Source organism: Rhinolophus sinicus, chromosome 15 (assembly GCF_057876585.1).
Source record: "Rhinolophus sinicus isolate RSI-liver-muscle chromosome 15, RSI-T2T, whole genome shotgun sequence".
In the NCBI taxonomy this organism is placed as follows: Eukaryota; Metazoa; Chordata; class Mammalia; order Chiroptera; family Rhinolophidae; genus Rhinolophus; species Rhinolophus sinicus.
Window position 1 is genome coordinate 39,669,436 of NC_142515.1, and position 25,083 is coordinate 39,694,518.

Below are 25,083 nucleotides of genomic sequence, written 5' to 3' on the forward strand. Positions count from 1 at the left end.
TAATTTCAGTGTATCTGGTGCTATCAGAGAAATATGTATAGGGTCTTATGGGATTGTACAAGAAAGGCTTTGGGACTATGGCCAAATGCATGCTTAATCATTATTTTGCCCAGTGTTAAACACCTATAAAACAGACTAAAATGGTGTCTTTCCCATGGCTTTAAAAAAAAAGATGCATTTTCCCTACACACAAAAGATCTTTAAATTGTTTTACTCTAGACACAATGCATCTGTGACACGACATTTTCTGTGAAACACATTGTTGCATTTTGTCTAACACGTTATTTTCCCAATGACTATTTATCATCTACTCTGTGTTTGTCTAATGAACAAAAAGTGTGAGGCGATGAAACAAACCTTAGCAAAACAATGAAAAGGCAACCATATATCATCGATTTAGCAGGGGCAAAAAAGGAACAAATAAAAAAGAGCACAGAGACTTGGTTTCTTCTAAGTACCACGAAAAGGCATCTGTGTTTTGAAACACGTTAACAGCACCAACTGTGCCAACTATTTGAAATCACTGAGGGGAAAAAAAAAAAAGCCACCCAGTTTTTAATACAAAAAAAAAAAAAGAAAGAAAAACTATTCAACTATTCAGCTGTATTCAGGTGCTCCAACAGTATGCAACCAATCAGGAAGCCAACAAAGCAGCCATAAGATTTCACACGTCCACACAGTTATTTTTCCTACCACTACCACTAACTCAACCAAGGGAAATATACTAATATCTAGAACTACTCATGTATCCATGGTATGTTGTTATGGCCACTTGTGCTGCCCTAACAAAATAGCACAGACTAGGTGGTATCCACTGGCAAAAAATAACTCTCCAGATAAATCCACAAGAAAAACAGTTTATTCAGGGGAAATAGGAAAAAGAAACAAAAACCACTACCACAGTGGGGGAACATACACCTCCCACCCAGGGCTCCCACGTGAAGAAGGAAAATAAAAGCCCGGTTCCAAGATGGCAATTCTATTTATTAGCATCCCTCTCCCTGAAGTTACCACAAAGTTCAACAGGAAGTCAAGGCTAGAGAGTCAACAGGGGGGGCCCAGCTCTACCCACAGTCCTCCCAGCTCCATGGTTAAGCATCCCAAGACATCGGTTCACTTTTATCAGTGGCTTAAACAGAAATTTATATCTCCTAGTTCTAGAGACTGGGAAGTCCAAGATCAAGGTGCCAGCAAGGTAGGTGTCATTCTGAGGTGCCTTCTGTTGGCTTGTGGGTGGCTACCCTCTTTCTGTATGCTCACCTGGCCTCTTCTTTGTGAATTGGGGTCTGGGGCAAACTCTCTGGTATCTCTTCTTATAATGACACTAATCCTATCAGATCAGGGCCCTGCCCCTATAATTCATTTAAATTTAATTATTACCTTAGGGACCTATCTCCAAGTATAGCCACACTGGAGGTTATGGCTTCAACCTGTGAATGGGGGGTGGGGAGGGGCAGGGAATACAAACATTCAGTCCATGACAACTCAAAAAGAAGGTGAGGGGGTGAAGAGTGCAAATCATCAATTGAAAACAATATAAAACCACAGGTTAAAATGCTAGGTTGTGTGTACACAACTTCTAAGGGCAGTGTCAACTACAGCAGCATTTCTAGAGATGTTAGTGCCTTAAGCATACCTTCCTGATTGTCAGAATGAATAGACTGTCCTGGGCAACCAGCATATCACACATGATAGGAAGTGATGTAATGGTTGGGTTGGGGCTAGAAAAAAGGCAGTGGATGAAAGAAGGTGCTAATAAATGAATAATATTCTCCAAGAGAATGCATTTAAAAATCTGAGAAATAGTAACTTTTAAAACCTATGTTTAAATTAAAAAATGTGTTTATGAACGTAGATTTAGAAGCATGTTTACAACGTTTTGGAAGCATTTTTAGAGAAACTGTGGGGTTCTGAGGTGTGTGTGTGGGGGGGGGGGGGGTGTGTGTGTGTGCGTGTGCGTGCGCGCTTTCCCAGTTCTATCCTGAATATGTGGAGTGCTCTCAAGTAGAACATTTCAACTTCTGTGTCTAAGCCTCCATATTTATTATGTAGAATTGGTACTGACAAATATTTTTCTATAACTTATCACATTTAGACAGAGTAACATATATATTTTTTTTTAATTTTGGGAAAAGGGACTCTTAAACACTCAATACAGCTCATAATTTGAAAAAATGCACTTAGAATTACTAGTCATCAGATTCTTCAACTGTAAAATAAGGATGTTAAACTAAAATCTGACCCCTAAGAGTCCTTTGAATTTTAATACTATGTTTCTTTTTATATGATCAAACTTATAGGTATAGAAACATTCCAGGGAATCTTTATTCTTAAGTAAAACTTTAAACCTATTTTCTTATTATTTTAATTTAAAATGCCATTTTTCCTTTGTACATTTTAGGCTTTATAAAGAAATTTCTCTGATTTTATATTTTCTTACTACATGTGGTGAGAAGGAATTCAGTCTCCATTTTTCAGACAAGGTGACAGTCCAGAGAGGTGAAGTGACTTGCTCAAAGTTCTATCACTAGCAAATGGCAGAGACTCAATACATCCTTTTGATTCTATATCCAGTATCCTTTCTACTTCACCTGTCTAATAATAAATTCTACTATTTAGTCCACATAAGTAACATTTTCAAATGGAAAATGAAAAATTATTCTTCAGTCAACCATATTCCATAAATATGCATTTATTGAATATGAAATCTGACAATTAAGTTCGCGAACTTGTTGCAATGATGTTGCTAACCTTTTCTGATATCAGAGGGATTATTCATTATGAATTTGTACCAACTGGACAAACAGTTAACCAAGTTTACTATTTGGAAGTGCTGAAAAGCCTGTGTGAAAAAGTTAGACGACCTGAACTTTTTGCCCACAATTCATGGCTCTTGTATCACAACAGTGCACCAGCTCACACTGCCCTGTCTGTGAGGGAGTTTTTAGCCAGTAAACAAATAACTGTATTGGAACACCCTCCCTACTCACCTGATCTGGCTCCCAATGACTTCTTTCTTTGCCCGAAGATAAAGGAAATATTGAAAGGAAGACATTTTGATGACATTCAGGACATCAATGGTAATACGACAACAACTCTGATGGCCATTCCAGAAAAAGAGTTCCAAAATTGCTTTGAAGGATGGACTAGTTGCTGGCATCGGTGCATAGCTTCCCAAGGGGAGTACTTCGAAGGTAATCATAGTGATATTCAGGACTGAGGTATGTAGCACTTTTTCTAGGATGAGTTCGCGAACTTAATTGTCTGACCTGATAATGTCCAGGGATATAACTTTCATACTGAGACTATAAGAACAAAAGCTTTATGCAGAGAGAAGTGCAAATAGATGGAGAAAATACCTAGGTCCCTAATGCCCTAGCTGAGCTGCTACATCAGCTTTGAATGACTACCTCTAACTTTCATATTAGGTGAGAAAAACAGCCTGGTTTTGTTCAATTCACTGTAATAGTATTTCCTGTTAAATGCAGCCAAATGCATTCTGAACTCATGGAGACATCCAGTTGTGTATAGAGATTCAGAGAAGCTTCTTGGAAAAAGTGATGATTAAGCTGAGTCTTCATCAATGAGTAAAATTTAACGAGGTATAAAAAAGACTTTTAGTCTGAGGTACAGCACTTCACAGTAGGCAGTTCACAGAATGATGAAAACGCCAATATAAAAGCCATAGCCTCCAAGTCCAAGACAGCCACACCCACTGGAAAGTCACCACGTGTGTGAGGGAGGTGAAGTACATAATTCGACAAAGGAGAAAGACAGAAAATATTGAAGGCAGCCAGAGGGAAATGACGTATAAACACGGGAAAACATGATTCAAATGACTTCACTTCTCCTCACAAACAATGGAGATCAGAAGATAGTGGAACAAAATGTGAAAGTGCTGAAAGGAAAAAAAAATCTGTCCACCCAAAATTCTACATCAAGTGAAAATATCCCTCAAAAGTAAAGGTAAAATAAAGACATTTTCAGATAAAGGAAGATGATTGTCAGACAACCTACATTACAAGAAATGCTCAAGGTAGTTCATGGTACCAGATGGAAGATCAGAACTTAAAGAAATGAGGAGAATCTGAAACTGAAAATATACTGATAAATATAAAGGGCTATATTTCCTCTTACTAAAATAAATGACTGTTTTAAAAAATTATACCATGGTGTTGTAGGGTTTCATTTTATACATGTAATAATGATGACTACAGTATAAAGAACGGAGAGTTGCAAAAAATGTGTCCATACAGGTACAAGATTTTTACATTTTGTTAACAATGTTAACTCTAACCTCACTGTTAAATGTTTACTGTGTATATTTAGAAGTATAGCTAAAAAGTCAATATATGTATTAAAATGGAATTCTAAAAAAAATTCCAGTAATCCAAAAGAAGGTAGTAAAGGTGGAACAAAGGGAAACAAAACAGAAGGGAAAAGCAAAAATCAAATAAAACATGAGCTCTGAATCCAACCATAATAAAAACTACAACAAATGTTAATGAACTAAATGCTCCAATTAAAAATAAGAGGTAATCATAAAAGACTGACAAAAAAAGGCCTAAATATATACTCTCTATAAGAATGAACATTAAAATACAGACACAAATAGGTTGAAAGTAAATGGATGGAAAAGATATATTATGCAAACAGTTAAGTATAAGAAAACTGGGGGACTCAATAACAGATAAAATAAGATGCCAAACATAATACAATCAGAGATAAAAAGGATCATTTCATAAAGATAAAAGTTTAACTACTAAAAGAGAAACAGTAGTCATAAATATGTACATACCTAATAATAGTTTCAAAATATATGACAGATTTAAAGGGAGACATAGACAATTGCATTATCTTAGAGCTATCTACACCTCTCTTGGCACTTGATACAAGATCTAGGCAAAATTCAGTAAAAACATAAATGATATGAATGGCGCTATGAACCACCTGGGCTTAAACGATACTCCCAACAACTACAAAATACACATTATTTTCAAGTGGACATGGTATGTTCACCAGTAAAGAAAATAAATCAAAGTATGTTTTCTGACCATAGTGGATTAAAGAAAAAATCAGTAGCTGTAAGATATAGAAGAATTTACTGAAGGGAGATCAGAAAGATACGAGAAGACAATCAGGGTTAACTAAAAAGATAGCACCGGTGATACTTATGGTCAAATATTGTCACATGGAATTATTTATCAAGATAATATAAAACAAAAGAGTTATTACAAAAGCCCAAACTTCAAGTTTTGGGTAAAATCAAAGTCTGCAAAGGATACCTAAGGGTGAAGAGTCCCAAATTAAATGTGGAAGGAAAAGAAACAAACTATTAAATAGATTAATTAGCACAGAGTAAAAAAGCACATTTCTAAGACAGGTCAACAGTGGCCATTTCATTCAGAAGCCCTTGTAGAATGTCTGTATTAAGAAAAAGGAGCTGCACAACTCTGGTTCTTGTTCAATTTGGGGAACCCGGAGAGCATCAATTCAACTCTTTGTATTTTAGTTTCCTGTTTATTCTTATCAAACTTGGCCATGGGCTTTTAAAGGGATTAATGAATTAACAAGCTGTAACCACCTGGGGTTATCTGAGAAGATGGTGTTCATTTAGGTTTTATGGTCTGAGAGTAGAAGTACTACTGGATGTGTAGTGGTTATACTGTATGCTTTTCTTCTAGAGCAGAAGTTTGTGAATACAATTCTTATCTGATCACAGTCTCTTCTATCTGATGATGCATAAAACTAAAACTAACATTTACTCTGAGAAGTCTAAAAAAAGGGAAACCCTGGGGATCAGAAGCACAGCCTTTAATCATCCCCACAGCTGACAGACTGGGAGCTATACTTTAATAAGAGCTGCGCAAGTGAGTGGCGGTGAAATTTTCATATCTAGAACGGGTTCCTCCCCACCGTGGCCCCATCTCCCCAGGCATCCTTGTTAACCAGTTCTTGACTAAAGGCTACAGAGTATGGAATCCTGATCCAGTAAATGATGGCACTCTAGAGGCACACAGTGCTGGGCATAGAAATCAAGCAACGTTTTCATTTCCTCCTTGGAAAACTAATTTTAAAAATGTAAGAGTTGTTTGAAAATACTTATTAATTCCTTAATGTACCACCATATTTGGGTGAAATATCTTCATAAAACAGATTTAAGCAAGGTAACTGTGCAATTTGTTTGTCTAAAAACCTGTAATCAGGATTAATCGGACTAGATAAAATCGTTCTTCTATGTTTTCATAGTACCACGTTCCTTGAATTTGTTGCAATTTTACAGTTCTTTTGCGATTATTTGAATGATGCTTTTTTCCTCTACTAGATTTTAAGTTATAAGGGCAAATAGGATGTTTGTTTTGCTAACAATTATATTTCCAATACTTAGCATAGTGACTGGCACAAAGTGGGCATTCAGTAAATATTTTAATAGAAAAAAATTATCAAGTTGTAGTCTTTCAGACCCATCCATATTTCCTCATCCACATAATGTAAATAAAACATTAGTATAAAAAGATTAAATTAAATAACATACATTAATGTTCCTTACAAACAGCAAATTGCTTTGCAGATTTTATGCTACTTTATTATTTTTATGATCCTTACTCATCTTACCTCTCTGTCTTTACCAAGAGTTCTTATCTTTTTATTCCTTCCTCTACACCTCTTCTTTCCTCCTTTGCTATATCCCCCTCTCTGTAGCCTTTTCTTTTCCCTTTGGGTTCATTACCTCCCACTCAGGTTCTCCTTTCTGAAATGAAGATTAGGGTGATGATGATGATGAGAACCACCATAAACACAGCTAAGAATCTAGGCTTGTGTGACATTTCATCAAGATAATATTGGTGGGAGTACAGGAAATGAAAGTACACATGGTCATAGTTTCCCGAATCTATAGAAATGTATTTTGTTTTTTATTCTTGGAAGTTTGTCTACATCCTATGGTATCATTTAATACCCACGTATTTCTCTTTTTGAGAAAAAATAATTCATCTCATCATTTCAGCCCATCAGAAAGAGAAGACTATTTAATAGCTATGTCTCTCTTCCTCTCAAATATGTGCTATTGTCTAAGACTGAAGTTTAACCCAGTTAGGGACCATCTCACTTACTCAAGCCCAAATGGTAACTCTTTGCAGTGTCTTTGGGTTCAGGGTTATGGCTATTTCCTCAATCTTCCTATATGTGGAGTTAGTGGGATGGTGAAGCAAACTCTTATTGGTCTAATACATACTGTGTCCAATGTCTTACGGCCATTTTTGTGGGGTTTAAATCAGGCTTAAGCATAGGTTAAAGACTTATAGAGGTCAAGACTACATCTGGTTGTTTTATCCTGTGTACACCAGGTTATCTATCACTGTATAACAAACTGCTCTCAAATTAGTGACTTAAAGCAACAATCATTACATTTGCTCAAGAACTCAAGAGTTAGCGTTCAGTTGAGTAGCTCTTCTTTACCATGTGGTATCAGCTGGGGTCATTCCCTTGGTTGCATTCAGCTGATGGATCAGTTGGAAATTAGGATCAATTGCAGCGCTGAAATAGCTGAGGCTTGAACATCTACAATGGCTTCACTGACATATCTGGCCACTTAACTGCAATGACTGGAACAATTAGGGGATGGATGGGCATCTTGTTCTTTTTCTATGATCTCTCTCTCTCTCTCTCTCTCTCTCTCTCTCGGTAGCTGGATCTCTTTACATGGTGGTTCAGGGATCTAAGAAAGAGGAAGCAGTCACTCTCTTAAGGTCCAGCATCAGAAGTTACACAACCTCGCTTTCACCACACTCTGTTTGCCAAACCCAGTCACAGGGCCAGCTCAAAATCAAGCATCAGAGAAAGACACTTCACTTCTTGATGAGTGAGTGGTAAGGCCTCCTTGCAAAAGAACAGGTGGAATGGGAGATATAGTTGTGACCATCTTTGGAAACAAAAGCTACCATACTTGGGTACATGTCCCATTGGGTAGTTTCTTTTGATTAACTTTGGGATTACTATTGTCAAGAAGAAAGGAATCTTAGAAGTTGCCTAGCCTAACATGTCAACCAATTAATAATCCTATATATAACATCCCTGGCATATTGTTAACCTCTCTATGCCCAAACACAGCATTTCAATAAGCAGTTCATATTTGGACTAATTTCCTCCAGTTTCCTTAATCAGGATTTAAGTAAGATCTACAAATTGCATTTGGTTGATAAGTCTCTCAGATATCTTTTAATCAGTAACAAAAATCTGTTTTACCCTATTACTTGCCATTTATTTGCTAAAGAAACTGGCTCATTTATCTTACAGAAATTCCCCCATTCTGGACATGGCTTATTGCTTCCTTGATTGTAATTTAGCATGTTCCTCTCTCATTCTGTATTTTCTGTAAAATAGCAATTGATGGCTAATTGAATTTAATTTTCTTGGCACAAATACATCATAGGTGATGCTGAATACTTTAGATCAAATCATGTCAGGAGGCACAAAATGCCTGCATGTCTCTCTTTTTGTGATTTAAAACTTAACAATAGGTTCAGGTTCTGTCTGCCTAATCTACCAAGTATGAAGTTCCCTATGAATCATTCTCTTAATTGTATCAGCAGTCAGCATGCATTATTTCATTAGGTGTTGCAACCTGATCATTTCCTGATTCTGTCATTCTGCATTTATTAGTTGAACTTTTTCTATTAAAAAGATCTTTTGCTCATCAAGTATTTGGTTACACAGTTTGTATAGCAAGAGAAAAACAAATGCTTTTTTCCCTTTTATTTTCCAATTTTTTTGTATATTTGGTGCCCTAGCAACTTTTAAAGGTGATCAATGAGTTCTCTTTCATTTTTAATTCATGCATTTTAATGTGCTTGCTTCAATCCATTGGGGTCATTATTCTTTTGAGGCACAAATACCCATCTTTGGCTTGTAACAGTCCTTTGAAAGTTGTCTCCTGAGTCCTCTTGACACAACCACAGTGGTCTTTGATCACTTCCATGAGTCCTATCATGGTAAGATGTTCCATGTTCATCTTGTACATTTCTTGCCAGAACATGCCATCAGTCATTTCTCCACAGACAGTTGGTTCCTTTCAGTAAGAGTGGATATTTACAGATCTCAATCTGGCTCAGTGATTATTGCTACTGTGTTGACATTACTGCCAGGAATTTTTTCCATGGGTAGAGCTAGGAACTAAATATTTTTAAAAGAAAAAAATGTGTCATGAATTTATACTGGTATTAACAATTCAAATTTAAGATTAAGGATTTTTCCTTAACTCTGTGACTTCAGTATTATCTCTTTTCTCTTTTTACTTACTCTGAAGTAATAATTCCTAAAAACATTAATATAATTGTTTATGGGTAAAGTAAATAATTAAGTTAATGAATTACATACGAACCTAATACATAGATATATTAATTATAAAATAGCAATATTAGTACAATTACTAAATATCTTTTACTTTTTTTTGTCTTTTTGTCTTAAGGATATATCTTCTAGGAGTGTACATTCAAATTACTGAGAATTTTTTCAGATTACTTTGATCTAGGTTGATTATATACACCTTGTTTATATGCTGATCTTTGTAAAACAACTTTGAGATATAATTCCCATGACATACAACTCACCCATTTAAAGTGTACAATAAAATGCTTAGTGTATTTGCAGTATTGTCCTGCTTACCACCACAATCTAAGTTTAGATAATTTTTGTTCACCCAAAAGGAAAGCCTACGCTCATCAGCAGTCACTCCGCAGTCTCCCACACCTCCATGCCTTCAGGCCCAAGGCCACCACTCACCTACCTGCCATCTCTATGGATTTGCCTATTCTGTACATGCCATATACATGGATCATACAACACGTTGTCTTTTGTGACTACCTTCTTTTACTTAGCATAATGTATTTAAGGTTCGTCCATGTTGTAGTGTCAATCAGTTACTTTATTCCTTTTTATTGGTGAGTACTATTCCATTATATGGATAGTCCATTATGTAGATATTGCATTATATGGATCATATTCATCCATTCATCGCCAGTTGATGGACATTTTGGTTGTTTCTGCTTTTTGACTGTTATGAATACTACTACTATGAACATTTGTGTACAAATTTTGACATGGACAAATGTTTTTTTATTTCTCTTGGATATATACCTAGGAGTGAAATGTATGTGTCTTTAAAAGGTACATTTGTTTCTTAGTAAAAAAACAGTAGTGATACTATTGTTTGTCATGTTATATCCAACCTAGTACTAAGGACTTAATGTACTACCTTATGTAATTGGTCAGGAAAAAGAACCTTAGAGAAGTTGTGCCCTATTTCTCTTATTTAGTAGATGTCCAAAGGAAAGGTGCTGCCCCACAAAAATTACAAAGGAAAATAACCCTCAGGTTTCAGTCATATTGCCTCCTTTGGTTTCCTGCTGATACTTCACACACACACCTCAACTCAAGTTTTTGACATGATTTTAGCTTTTTACCCACAGCTCAGCAAAACCTTTCATGGATGTTAATTTGTATATCTTTTCCTGATTTACCCAAACTATCAAAGGGTACTTACTGAAATAGGTAGATAAAATGGAGAATTATGTAGTGGAAAAGGCATGAGGTTGAAAATCAGAGACCTGGGTTCAAATCATAATTCTGCAATTCAGTAGCAATGTGACCCAGAACAAATTACTTAGTTTCTCTGTGCCGGGGTTCCTTATCTGTAAAAAGAAGACAAATAACACAGACCTCGCTAATCTTGTAAATATTAAATCTAACTGTCATAAAGTACATAGAATGCCTCACATGTTCTATGTATCTGGCAAATACTGGTCATAATTATTTTTTATTGCATAATTTCAGTTTAAGAGTATAAGTGATATTAATACTTAGTGAAAACAATTTAGTAACTGCATTGAATTCTTATTCTCCAGGCTACATAATTTATTATCAACAATTCAACAAAGGTTTAAAACTGGCATGGTAGTGGGCTGTGCACTGGGTTGCCTTGACAAACTATTGTGGGAAAGTTGTAAAATTTGTTTTCCTTTCTTTCTTTCACATGCCATTAATAAAAAACTTAGAACAGTTAAGGGGACAGATGAGCAGAAGGTGTCCTTTAAAGTGACTACAGATAAGACTCAGGCAGCTTGGCTGCTGCCCAGAGGTTCCCATTAGTCAAATGTAAATACCGCCATCCAGCTTTCTCCATTGAGAATTAAATCTCTTCTAGTGATAATATCTTGTATGCCTGTTACCCTTAGGAGAAAAAAATTAATTTCTCTAGGTTGAGTTCCTATTAATATCATCATAATAGGTCCCTGTATTCAAGTCACTGAATCTAAGTCAGTTGGTCATGACCCAACTCCACTTGTTTCAAATTATAATTATGTTTGCCAAGTTAAATTTATTTATAAATCTTCCCAGGTGTCCAAAGGTCTACATAATGCTCACAAATTTGTTAAGAATTGGAATGCAAATTTAAGCTTACCATCGTTTTAGATTTTACTTTAACATCGTGCACTGCAGAGCTGACAATAACCCAAAATATCTTTCATAATTCTGACATAATCATTATGTTTTACTAATTTGCTCTCTAGTTGACATCTCCTTGTTTGATAATGGAAGATAACATGAAATTTTCTGAAATAAAAATGATTCTATAGCAATATATTTTTCAGAGACCTTATCACTATTGTTTTCAAAATTAGAAAGGTAAACCATCTGTAATGCCCTGTAACTGGTCCACTGAAAGAATCATTACCTCTTACAAATAAAATATCTAATGTGAAAAAATAACATTTGGCAATATAAAAATGCATAATTGTAGCAGGTTTTTTGAAGTATTAGTCAACATACAATAAATGTACATACTTGAAGAATACAATTTTATACATTTTGACTGACGTACATATACGCCATGAAATCATCAATGCAATCAAAATTACAAGCACTTCCAGCAGTTTCATCACGGGTCATTGTAATCCCTCCCTTCCACTCCTCTCCCCATTCTGCCACTGCCACCTCATCCCTTGGCCATCAATGATTTGCTTTCTGGCCCTACAAATTTATTCGTAATATAATTGTATTATGTAAATTAAATCAGTAGGTACTCTTTTTGTCTGTTTTCTTTCAATTAGCATAATTATTTTGAGATTCACTAATGTTGTGATATATCATACTTTCTTTATCCATCAGCCTATTCATTAATATTTGTGTTGTTTTCAGTTTAGGCTATTACAAATAATGCTTCTGTGAACATTTGTCACAAGTCTTTATATGGTCAAATCCTTTTGTTCCTCTTAGGTAATTAAGAGGAGCAGAGTGGCTAAATCATATGGTACACAAATGGTTAACTTTTAAAGAAACTGCCCAACTATTTTTCCAAATGGTTGTGCCACTTTACAAGGTAGGACAATTAAGTTCGTGAACTCATCCTAGAAAAAATGTATATACCTCATCGCTGAATATCACTACAGTCACTTTTGAAGTACTCCCCCTAGGGAAGCTATGCACACACGCCAGCAACTAGTCCACCTTTCAAAGCAATTCTGGAACTCTTTTTCTGGAATGGCCATCAGAGCAGCCGTATTACCCTTGATGTCCTGAATGTCATCAAAATGTCTTCCTTTCAATATTTCCTTTATCTTTGGGTAAAGAAAGAAGTCTTTGGGGGCCAGATCAGATGAGTAGGGATGGTGTTCCAATACAGTGATTTGTTTACTGGCTAAAAACTCCCTCACAGCCAGTGCCGTGTGAGCTGGTGCATTGTGGTGATGCAGGAACCATGAATTGTTGGAGAAAAGTTCAGGTCGTCTAACTTTTTCATGCAGCCTTTTCAGCACTTCCAAATAGTAAACTTGGTTCACTGTTTGTCCAATTGGTACAAATTCATAATGAATAATTCCTCTGATATCAAAAAAGTTTAGCAACATCATTGCAACAAGTTCGCGAACTTAATTGTTAGACCTTTGTACATTCCCATTGGTAGTGTATCAGAGTTCCAGTACATCCACATACTTGTTAATAAGTCTTTTTAATTTTAGTACAATAAGTACACTTAGTACAATAAGTCTTTTTAATTTTAGCCATTCTCACAAGTGTGCCGTGGTAACTCATTGTGGTTTGAATTTTCATTTCCCTAATTCACACTGTTGAGTATCTTTTTAAGTGCTTATTTAGCATCATTATATCTTTACTGAGTTGTTGGCTTTCTCATTATTGAGTTTTGAGAGTTATTTATATATGCTGGATACAAGTCCTTTCTCAGGCATATGCATTTTAAATATTTTCCAACAGTCTGCAGATTTTATTTGCCTTTAAGTGCCTTTTAAGAGCTGATGTTTTTTATTTTGATAAAGCTCAATTTTTATGGATTGTGCTTTTGGTGTCATGTTGAAGAAATGTTTGACTAACATGATATCACAAAAATTTTTGCTATTTTCTTTTAGAAGTTTAGCAGTTTTAGGTTTTATACTTAAAATTTATGACCCATTTTGTTTTAATTTTTATTATCTAGTACAAGGTACGGATTGAAGGTCTTTTAGGGACTGGATATAAACTTGTAATTGTGCCAGGACCATTTGTTAAAAAGACTATCTTTTCTTCACTGAATTACCTTTGAGCCATAATCTAAAATCAGTTCTCCAAATGTATGTTTCACATTCTGTTAGGAAAAATGAGACAGTTCCTCGCAGTCAATCTTTTAGCTCATAAATTTTCTGATTTCCCACTTGGTCCTCTTTTCCCTAGGTAAACATACCAGTTATTTCAACTGCTATCCTTAATCATGATACAATGATAGACATTTTTTCCTGGTCGGGAATGATAAGAATGAGAAAGAAGCAGCAATCTACTTATTGTGAACTTTCATTCTGTTCCCTTTTGGTACTATTTGTTATTTTATTTTATTATTTGTCTTTATAAATGTAACAATTTGGCGATTTTTGCCCCTATCTGTATCATTATAACTAAGGCACTGGGTACATCATTCAATGTCAGTGAGACACAAACTGAGGCATCAGAAGCCCTCTTGTATACAGATGACATCTCTTCAGAAAAATAAGGCCGATATCGCAGGAGGGCACACATTTCACAAATCTTTTTACATGTCTGCTTCCTGAGCCAGCTATGCAGATGAGTCCTCTCTTATCAGGACAGATCAAAAACATGCACGGAATTGAAAGTCTGGGGACAGAAATAGGAAGGAAGGTGCAAAAACAGAAGACAAAGGCAATAGGAGGGGGAAAAGAGGAGCGATGTGGCTCTGCTAGAGCACACGTTCCCATCAAGCATCTATCATAGAGGATAAGCAATCCCCGAGATCATATGCATATGGTCAACTTCTAACAGGACAATGACAAGATCCTGGGGCTACTGTGACACCATTCAGAGTATTCACCTGTATGTGTGAGCGCATGTGTCCGTGCCCACACACAGACATACACCCAAGATTGCACTTCTAAAACAAACATTTCGCCTTGACTCACAAGAAAGCTGTTGAGTAGCTTAAGATAAAACTCTAATAATGACATTGAACTGATGGTTAACTCTGGTTTCTCAGGGCCTTTGCCATACCCATATACTTTATTCATATTAAAAAAGTACATATTTTCTCCCTCCATTCAAATGCTACTTTATGAGGGATAAATAAATAATAAACAATTAGAGAGCCCTACAGGTGAAGCAAATTAATTTCTTCAATTCTGATTATGTTTGCTAAAAGCCTGATAGAAGAGAAGAGACTCCATATAAATAAAATAACTATCACTTCCCTAAGTCACCCACATGAGTCATACTGGCTATACCTATAAATTCAGCCCTAAGCTAGCGTAGTTTTTCTTTTCTATGGTTTTCATTATCGCAGGTATTTTTGCTCCTTAACACTAAATGTTGAGAGGTGGTGTCAGAATAAAATTCTTGTATTACAAACCAATAATGATAATGAGTTGGCCTCTATTTTTATACCTAAACTTGATCAGGTGATAGTTATGTGATTGGAATAATAATGTATGACAATCATGTTTAGTACAACTTAGTAAGCCAATGTCCTCCTATGACAACACATCACCTAGGAAGCTATATATACATTCAAGGCATGCTATTAATCACAATCTTTGCAAAGAAGAGAATAAAAACAGATTATAGTTGCAGCCAATGGGTTTCTTAATAGCCTAGAACAAAAGTAAATATTAATAGTACATTGCTACTGTTATTAGCATTTCATAAAGCACCACTAAATTTGCCCTTTGCTTTACATATATAGTTTTTCATGTTGTTAAACTTTGGTTACATCTAAAACCTCAAATCAAATTATTCTCACCCATAAATACTTCTAAGTCACTAGATAATAGAGAAATGTAAAAAATAGGGACAACTCCACTGGGATCCCGTATATTTAATTATACAACAACTATTAAATAAAGATTCACAGTTCTTTAATTATATTTTAAAATATTAGCACTATACACTATACACTTTAGGACAAGTCAACTGTGCCCTTTTGGGTTTTGATCCCAAGTAGGTCATCCCAACGGCTTTGTCTACATGTGAGCAAACAGTCACCTGCTCACACAGGATGTCAAGTTGGCTCTGTTACTGATTCAAGTAGGTCACTGCACAATTGATTTGTAGGCAGTGCATTAAATAAATTTGCCAGTTCCATTATGTTTGTCCACTTTCCAACTGCAAAAGCTCATGTAATGTGTGTATAATTAAAAATTGAAGAATAGCCGTTTGGGCACACTAACCCCAAAGTTTAAATTTTTCTATAGAATGAATATAATGAATATGTAAGCTATCTTAGATATTAATACTGATACAAAGTCCTGACTGAAAGCATGTAAGAAATGAAAGACCCACCTCTCTATTATTTTGGGGTAGAAAACTCCTGTCTTTTGTTATAAAAAAGGAATATCTACAAACACTGACATAATACATATCACGTACCAAGTAATTTTCTGCATGTTTACATTTATTACATTCATTATTGCACAACAACTATATGAAATGGATCCAATTATTATCCCCATTTTATAGAGGTGAAAACTAACACACAGAGAGGTTAAGATCTTGCTCACAATCTCACATTAGTAATTGGCAAAGCTGGAATTAGGACCCTAACAGTTTGACTTCAGAGTCTGTGCCCTCAACGACTAGGCAATAGTGCCTTTTCTTCCTTTGGACTTCTTCTTATACTTTCCCTCTTGCTAAGCTGAAGCTTCACTGCAGTTTCCACAGAGACTTTTCACCACTGCTGTCCCTTTATCAATGTTCTCTCTTGCACATACGGATGCGCCAGAAAACAGTTGAGTTGAAAAGAAATGAGTTCAGTGATCAAAAATAATTTTTATGAATTACTAGAGAGATAATAAAAAGTGAAATTTCAATGAGTAGAAATAATAAAAGTTTCAAGAAATCAAACGTACAAGTTGAGACTACCTCAGGGATGATGTAGATGCCTGATCACTGTACTGTACACCTGAAGCTGAAGTTGAACAATAATGAATGTCAACTATAATTTTATATATATATGTATACATACACATATACATATATGTGTATATATACATACATGTATATATACATGTATGTATATGTACATATATAGTTATATATGTATATATACATATATACATATATTACATATATACATATACATATATATACTTACAAGAAGCAGAGTACAGTGTTAGGAATAGAGACAGTGGAAATGTAATGGCTCTGTGCGATGTCAGAGGGGTAGCGGATGGGAGGAGGGGGGTTGTCACTGTGTGAGGGGTATAAATGATAAATGTCTAACTATTACATTGTTTTGTGTACCTGAAACTAATAAAAAAAAAAAGGGAAAAAAAGGGAAAAAAAGTACAAGTTGATGATTAGTTTCTCCAAACAAGAGGAAACATTATCTCTCTGGATTTGAAAGAAAATAAAATGGGCATTTTAATGTTCTATTTGAGATCACTGAGATGGCACATAAGCCCTCATTAAGCAATGTGGGTCTCTAATAATGCTAATTACTGGCAAATAATGTTTTAAATATGTTTCTGGAATCCTACAAATGGCAGTTCAAGGGATAGTCCTAAGGTACAGGATTAGCATTTGGGGAGAGTCTGTTAGCTTTGTAATGATGTGCTGATAAAGGTTGAACAACCAAATGGGAGGGAACAGGGGGAATCCCTGATTTATAGCATTAGTTAACTGATTTCTGTGAAACAAATGTTCCCACTTTGTCCGGTTTCAACTACCAACTTGATGTCACTGAACACGGAGTTTAGAAGAGACACGCAACAGCACACTGTTCTTTGGTGTTTCCTCTATCCAAATAAAATAGATGTCAATGGCCTCAAGAACATAGATGACAGAAAAATGGGTTTTTAGTATTTATAACCTTTGTTTATATTTTATTTGTATGTCAATATAATTTAATTTTTAATAATAGTTGTGTTTAGCAACCAGCTTGCAAAATTCCTAAAAATTTAATCATCATCTCCTGAGAGCTGATATTAACTGACTAATATTCTGCCACCAAAAATGTTTAAATAACTTTACAGACTATAATGTCAAAAAATAAAAGTCCATTAAATTTCTCAGGTCTAGTATCAAGTAACTAATTATAGTTGTCTGCCCCAGTTGTCTGACTCTGGAGTCCAAAAGCAAATTCTACATTCTAATCAATCACTGAGAAGGCAAAACTGTTTATTAAGAACGTTCTCCTGGCCAAGAATACTCAATATAGAAGATGTTGCCTGGTAGAAAACTATTCCCCAGAATTGCCTTAACTGAACAACTCAGTGTTTAGAAATTATATAGTCACCGAAAAAGGAATACAGATTCACTGTCACAGACTAAATAACTGGCTGATGACACACCACTGATTCTAAAAAAGGTGAATGAAGTATAGCATAATATTAAAAACCATGAACACTAGAGCTACCGTGCTTCCCCGAAAATAAGACTTAACCGGAAAATAAGCCTTAACATGATTTTTCAGGATGACGTCCCCTGAACATAAGCCCTAATGTGTCTTTTGGAGCAAACCTTAATATAAGACCCGGTCTTATTTTCGGAGAAACATGGTAGATAACTTGGCTTCAAATCCTGGCTCTTGCAATTATCATCTTTGTGAACATGGGCAAATAACTGCTTTGTGCCTGTTTTCTCATGTGCAAATGGGAATCAAAATAGTGTCTACTTCAAAGGATTGTTGTCAGTATTAAATAAGGTAATACCTATAAGTTTTGAGAACAGCACCTAGCACATAGTAAGTGTTCATCTAGTGACTGTCTATTGTTAAGAATAGGAAATATATCCTTTTATTATTTTTTCAATTTCTTTTTTTTAATAGTCTAATCCTTTTCCTTCACTATTATCTGGCAGTAATAGTGGCAGTAATAACAGCCGCCACTTATTGAGCACTTATTTTTGCTAAGTCTTTTATGTGTGTGTGAACGAGTGTATTTGGATTTGATTGCTCCTAATTTACAACCAAACGTGAGAAAGACACATATTACCCATTCTTTATAGGTGAGAAAAGTGAGGTATATTGAGGTAACACGACTTTCACAGCTGACATAACTAGTAAGTGGTGTAGGTAACATTTAAACTCCCTGCCTTCAAAAACCGAATGTACTTTTCCCTAACACTGCCTCTCTATGATCTCCCATCAGTTGATACTCTTTATCACAAACTATCACTTGAAATGCTCTTTCCATGGTTGCTGTGACACTTCATTTTGCCTGATTTTCCTAATTCTATTTTTAATCATCCCTATCTCAGTGAGTCCTAGCCACACATTATACACCATCTTCACATGGCATTTATTCACTCTGTGTGCATGTCTGTTTGTGTCCAAATTTGTCCCTTTTTGTAAGGACACCAGTCATATCAAATTAGGGCTCATTCTAATGACCTCATCTTGACTACATCTGCAAAGACCCTATTTTCAAATACAGTCACATTCTGAGGTACTGGGGGTTAGGACTTCAGCATATGAATTTGGCAGGGAAGACAGAATTCAACCCATAACGGTGCTTACCCCACACTCATTTTCTCATAATGAGAAATTTCTGTTTGTTCTTTTATTGTCTACTGTGCTTTTCTGGGCTTTCCTTTTACAAATGTTTAGATTTGAAAAAAAAGTTAAATTTTCAATTATTTATTTATATCCTACCTCTTTCAAGGGGAATTTGCAGTTATTTACAAAATATAAACAGTGAAAAGAATAAACTAAATATATAAAACAGTGAGTATGGAGATAAAATATTTCTAGATTTAGAAACATAAATCTAGAAGATTCTGTTTATTTTACATGCCATATGTCCTGCACAGTAACTAGAGGTGAGTTGCAAGTATGGATTATAACAATTCATTATTTTAAAGAACTTTCATGATGATAAAAGTAACATGTATATTGTAGAAATTTGAAAAACACAAATAAGGCATCAGACCTATTCTTAATACCACCACAATGAACATTCTGGTATGTGTCATCCCAACTATTATATCGATAGACAGACAAAGATCTGTAATTTAGAAATTAGTGGTATATACGATTTTGTAGGTTGTCTTCTTTATTATATTGTGAGCATCATTTTATAGATTATTAACACTATAATTTATTTAACTCATGATTTAAATTTTATTATAAATGAGTGACTAAGGGCATTGTACTTTTGTTGAATTTGACTAAAGACTACAGAATCAAAAACTGGATGTTAAAAATCACTTTTACCCAAACAGAATAGGCAGAGCTGGATATAATTTAGCAAGGCTCTACTGAAAAATGTAAATCACCAAAGATAGAGTTTCGGTCGAATTCATACAGAAAAGGAGCACTAATAATGTTTGAAAGACCCTCACTCCATTTAATTCACTCCATTTAGTTCAGTAGCTTTTTCCTGACATGCACTATTTCATTCTACTACAAGAACTGTTTCTTATGAACAAGATGTATCCCTCTATTACTGTCAAAAAGTACATAAAAGGTCTGAGGTTTTACCCTGTTAACAAGCTAGTAAGCTGGTCTGTTACTGTGTCATGGATGCTGGCAGAAAACATGAGATTCCTGGATCAGAGAAAAACGACTTCACTATTCATGACAAAGCAGTAGCCAGAGCTTCCTGCTTGTTTGCTTTGGCTCTTCCAAGTCCCGCAGAAATAATGTAAGTGGGCCTACATGGTTGCCTTCATAAGCAGTGAGCTACATTTCAGTAGAGGAACGCTGAGCTTGGGGAATTTACAACTTTCATAGCTGGCAAAAGGAACCCTGCTCTTTGTCTGGGGAAAGACATCATCTCACCCCTCAAGGCAGCTCACTGCAAACACAAAATTTAGCAATGGCCTGGGCAAAACGCAGTCAGGGTCTGGCATTCTTGGCATACCAAGCCAGAAACTGCAGGAACCGCCATGGGCCACCACTGGTTGCTCTCCCAACAATCCCCATTTTCCAGTCATAGTCTCATCAAATCCTGGTATTTAACAGAATATTTTTTCCCTTCTTAGTTTAAATATTAGGTTTACTTTTTTATAGGCCTTGAAAGTATAGGCATTATTTTTAAAGTTTTCTGTGGCCGTATCTATTCATTTATACAATCTATAAATAGTTATTGAGCTCCTATGATGACAGGAAATGTGCTACATGTTGAACTACCCTTTTTCCTGATTCTTAGTTATTTTCGCTCAAAAATTACTAGACGTGCAGTATGATTATTTTCGTTTGGTATTTTCCAAAGTATCTGATTTTGTAATGTTTTCTTCGTATTTTCATCCTCAAATTTGAAGTTTCTTAATCAGACTAAATCATTTTTAATGTATGCTCTTCCCAGTCTTTCATTGCCTACGATTCCATGCCTTATCAGGAATTCATTATAGTTGGGTAACAAATCATCATAAAGAAAATACAACCCTATTTTCTAATAGCATCAGCATAAGCAGTTTTAAACTTTGGCATCTGCTTTTTGTGCCAAAGTCACAACCTTCAACTTAAGATCTAAATCCATCTGCCTCCCCCTTAGTCTTCCAGTTTCCCTCCCCAAACCTCCAAGTCACTAAAATTATGTTCCAGGTTTCTTTTGGCTCCCTGTATCCTCCTCTGTGGATCTGTCTCCGTGGAGAACAGTTGGTATGCTTCACCTATTTTGGCAAGCTTGCTGATGCATCTTAGGTGCATACTCCAAGGACGGAGCACACGTTCCAAATGACAGTTCACTATGAGGCCTATAATGCCTACCATACTCCACTTTTCATTAAGGGGCTACATCCTACCTTATTTGTCTCTTCCTCCAAGAAGCGGTAACTTGATTCCAAACACCTGTTGTTGACCATGGCCTCTTCTTCTTGGTCTGTGAAGAAATGTTGTACACATCCGCAATTAACTGCACGGAATTTCTACTCCTCTTTCTACTCTGTGGTAGGTTCTACTCCATGTTAACCTCTTGGCACTGGTTTTGATAGCCTTTCATCTCCTTGAATCATTTTTCTTTCAGACTTACTTTCTGATTGTTCTTCTCTTATCTAAGAAGCCTTTATCCTGACTGGTAAGCCAGAATACTGACAGGCATTCCTCATGTCCCTCAGTTTCTGCCTTAGCAGGAAAGCTCTCTCACATGAATATGCTTGATAGGGAGGCAAATGCATAAGATCCCTGCTAGCAATTTAAACAGGTCCCCGAAAGTTATGCTTATGGGTCCCAAGTTGAAATTTTCTCCTTAGAAGCTGTTAGAGTAATGATTTGATGGGCCAGTTTTCTGGAGATTAAAGGGACTCCTACAAACATTGCTTTAACATTGTTTGGCCACTCTGCTCCCCTCGCAGATAATCTCTGCTAACATTAAAAAATGATTATTACAACTAATTTCACCAGAACATCAACCTCATTTTTCCTTAGTAAACAAATAGCTACCTTACATGATATCATTTCATGAATACCTACTGTGTGCCAGGTGCTTTATTTCATTTATGAGATTCTAGTATAGATAATTCTTACAATGTTTGCTGTAAGTGAAAACTTTATAATTCTAAGTGCTTTCAAATATTAAAATGGTGGAGCTGAGAATCAACCCCAGGCATCAGATTCCAGATCTGTGCCCTTAATCACCGAGATATGTGTGTGTGTGTGTGTGTGTGTGTGTGTGTGTGTGTGATCATAAGACTGCAACAAAGCAGCATAAAGAAAATAAAACCCTACTTTTCCAGTAGCATCAACAGTTTTTAATTTTCTATTTACTTAATTTTCACAATAACCCTAAAAGGCTAGTCATTCACAATTTGAAAATGAGAAAACTTAGGCAGAGCGAGGTTAAATACATTTCTCAGGGCAATCACTTATAGATGGTAAATCTCAGGTTCAAACTTAGGCATCACTGATGTTTCACAAAGCACACTGCCTCTTGTATAAATTCTCTTCGTCTTAATTAAACCCTGCTAAATAATAGCATCCTTGTATCAGTTATCTATTGATGAAATAATCCTACATAACAAACAACCACAAGACCTCAATGAACACATTTTTAAAATGTATTTATGTCACATGTTCCCGTGACTCCACTAACTTGGGCTGGGCTTGCTCGTGCATCTCTGTACTCGTCAGTGAATCAGGTAAACACCTTTCTGATTCTGGCTGGGCTCACTCACATGTCTTGGGATTAGTTGACTGTCAAATGATTTAGGGTGGTATTAGCTGCAATGCCAAGAATGATTGGGCTCTGCAAGCCTGAATATGTACTGACAGCAATGGCACGAATTCAAAAGAAAGTGGAAATATAAAGGTCTTTTTCAAGCTTTCATTTGTGTCATGCGTGCTAATATCCCACTGGTCAAAGAAAGTCACTTGGCTGGGTCCAGAACATCAATGGAAGGACACTACAAGGTTACATGGCAAAGGGTGTGGATACATGGGGGATGAAGCATTGGGACCATAATACAATCAGTCTACTGCAGTCATTGTCACTGGGGCTCCATAGCCAAGTCATAGAATTATGCATTTAGTTGTGTTTGAGAACTGACTACTAAATTTCCAGGAATTTTGTGAGCCAGTTGTTAAACCATTAGTAGCTTGAAATCAGCCCACAGTGAAAGTATTTATACCACAAAAACTGGTCAATCACTGTAAATCAAGGCCTTATATAGTCAGTTTATCAACATACTGCTGTATGTATCTCAGAACTTTCAAATATTGCCTTACTCAGAAAATTTCAAATGATTAGGTGACAAAAGTACTTTCTGTTTTGCATCAAATAAATAATATGGGTATTATGTATGATCAGGTTGCTATTTTGTTTTGTTTTCCTTATTTACCTTCTATATAAGCAAACAGCCTAAATTAACAGTTCTAAAGATAAGTGGCTCATCATTTCTTTAATAGGTAAAGAATAGTAATTACGTAAAAATCATCAGAGAAATTACGTATGAGTCAAAAGATTCCAATTTGCTATTTTTAAGAGTATTTTAATTCTCATTCATTCTGTCTGTTCAGCAAATCTGCTATAGCGAACTCTGGGGGAAGCATTAGGTTACAGAATATATGAATTTGTCGAAGTAATTTAGGCTGACTTAGAATCACAGATCATATGTGGAGTTCCTTCTATCACTGAAAGGATTTGAGAACAGCTGTATCTTTTTTCATAAAAAATAGATATTCATTTTATTTTAAACATAAGTAAGTGCTCCACAAACTGCAACTGATGAAGCTGGGGGCACAAGAAATGCAAATCTTTCTAACCTTTTAGCAATTTCCCCAAGTCTCTAGTAGTCCGTCACCATCAACAGCAAAACAAACAAAGAAACAAAACCAGAAAAGAAAAAAAGTAGCCAATAGGCCATGATTCAAGAAATTATATATTACTGGAAAGAGTTGAAAATGACGATGTATTGGTGTTTTTCTTTCCTCAGAAAGGGCAAGGAAAGAAAAGGGGGGGGGGTAAGGAAAGTGTAAAATGATTCTTTTTTTTCTGTGAAAATTGTAACTATAGCAGTAAGTTGTGAAATTGTACCCATTATTTCTTTCTTATTAAGAAAACACATATCTGAGCACATACACATATATGCTCTCCATCCCCCCTCTCTATATGTGTATCTATCTATATATGTATATGTGTATATAGATATATACGTATATATATATATATGTGTGTGTGTATCTATATATAGATACACAGATATGTAATTTTTCCTTTTTGCAGAATATAAAGACCATGCCTGGAGCCAAATTGTCTTAGTTCAGATGTAAGCTCTGTGACTTTGAGTAAGTATTTAACCTCTTTGTGTTCATTTTCTCCATCTGTAAAATGTGGCTAAAAACAGTATCTATCTCATTGGGTTGCTTGTTATGAGTATTAAAAGAATTAATACAGGTAAAGTACTTAAAAATGCCTATAAATTCTCAAAAAATGTTGCTTGCCATTATATGAATCCCAAACCTTTTTAAGTAACTTAAAAAAAAACTAATAGGTTAACTGAGAAAGTTTAATCGTTATTAGTTGTTGTTATTTAAGATATTGCTTTACTTCTCAAGAATTACTGTGTCACACCAGTACAGATCAGGTGTGAGGAGACGCACTCTGAGGAGGGCATCCGCAGCTCGGGCTCTGGGTAAAGAAAAGGACCTCCCACTTTAGCTTTAAATACCAAATATAGTAACACACATGGAAGTGCACATAATAAAGACCTTATGGAAACGTGATATCTTTGTCACTTATAATTCCTTATCACCTTTAATTCCACTGAAATTATAGGACATAGAATATACCTGAGTGCTTAATAATCATCCTTGCTTTAGGTATCTCTTAACTAGGATAAAAACTTAGAAGTATTGGAAATATTTACCTGTATTTTTATCTTTTAATAACTGTGACTTCACACTGGGGTCAAAGTTAAAATGTGAATTGTTATCTCTTGATAGTATATGCCTGGCAAAAGCCCTGAAGACATAATGGGAAAAGGGAAGAGTGAATAGTCCTGGTAATGAAATATAAAATTACTATAAAAGATGACTTTACAATTGTTTAATATACTAGGCTGAGATGCAAAGACTGTTTCATATTTTGGAAGCATGGAGTTTAATTATACAGAATAGATAACTGGAAACCTCAAATGTACAGACATGCATATCTCAATAAA

General features: G+C 35.4%; 2 protein-coding genes across 3 annotated transcripts in view; one reads left to right on the forward strand and one right to left on the reverse strand.

Moving 5' to 3' along the window:
• The window catches only part of LOC109447443 (uncharacterized), a 174,912-nt gene that overhangs the window by 136,806 nt on the left and 13,023 nt on the right, over positions 1-25,083 (reverse strand). The window contains exons 2-3 of the mRNA XM_088792650.1: positions 24,790-24,884; positions 21,232-21,308 (exon numbers count right to left, since the gene is read on the reverse strand). Of these exons, the coding sequence (XP_088648776.1) occupies positions 21,232-21,308; positions 24,790-24,884 (172 nt within the window). The remainder of the gene's footprint in view (positions 1-21,231; positions 21,309-24,789; positions 24,885-25,083) is intronic.
• Positions 1-25,083, forward strand: part of PHYHIPL (phytanoyl-CoA 2-hydroxylase interacting protein like) — a 128,093-nt gene that overhangs the window by 41,663 nt on the left and 61,347 nt on the right. The window contains exon 2 of one of the 2 annotated variants that reach the window (XM_074339442.2): positions 24,147-24,208. The exons of the other annotated variant lie outside the window; for it this stretch is intronic. The gene's annotated coding sequence lies outside the window, so the exon portion shown is untranslated. The remainder of the gene's footprint in view (positions 1-24,146; positions 24,209-25,083) is intronic. 2 annotated transcript variants of the gene reach the window in all.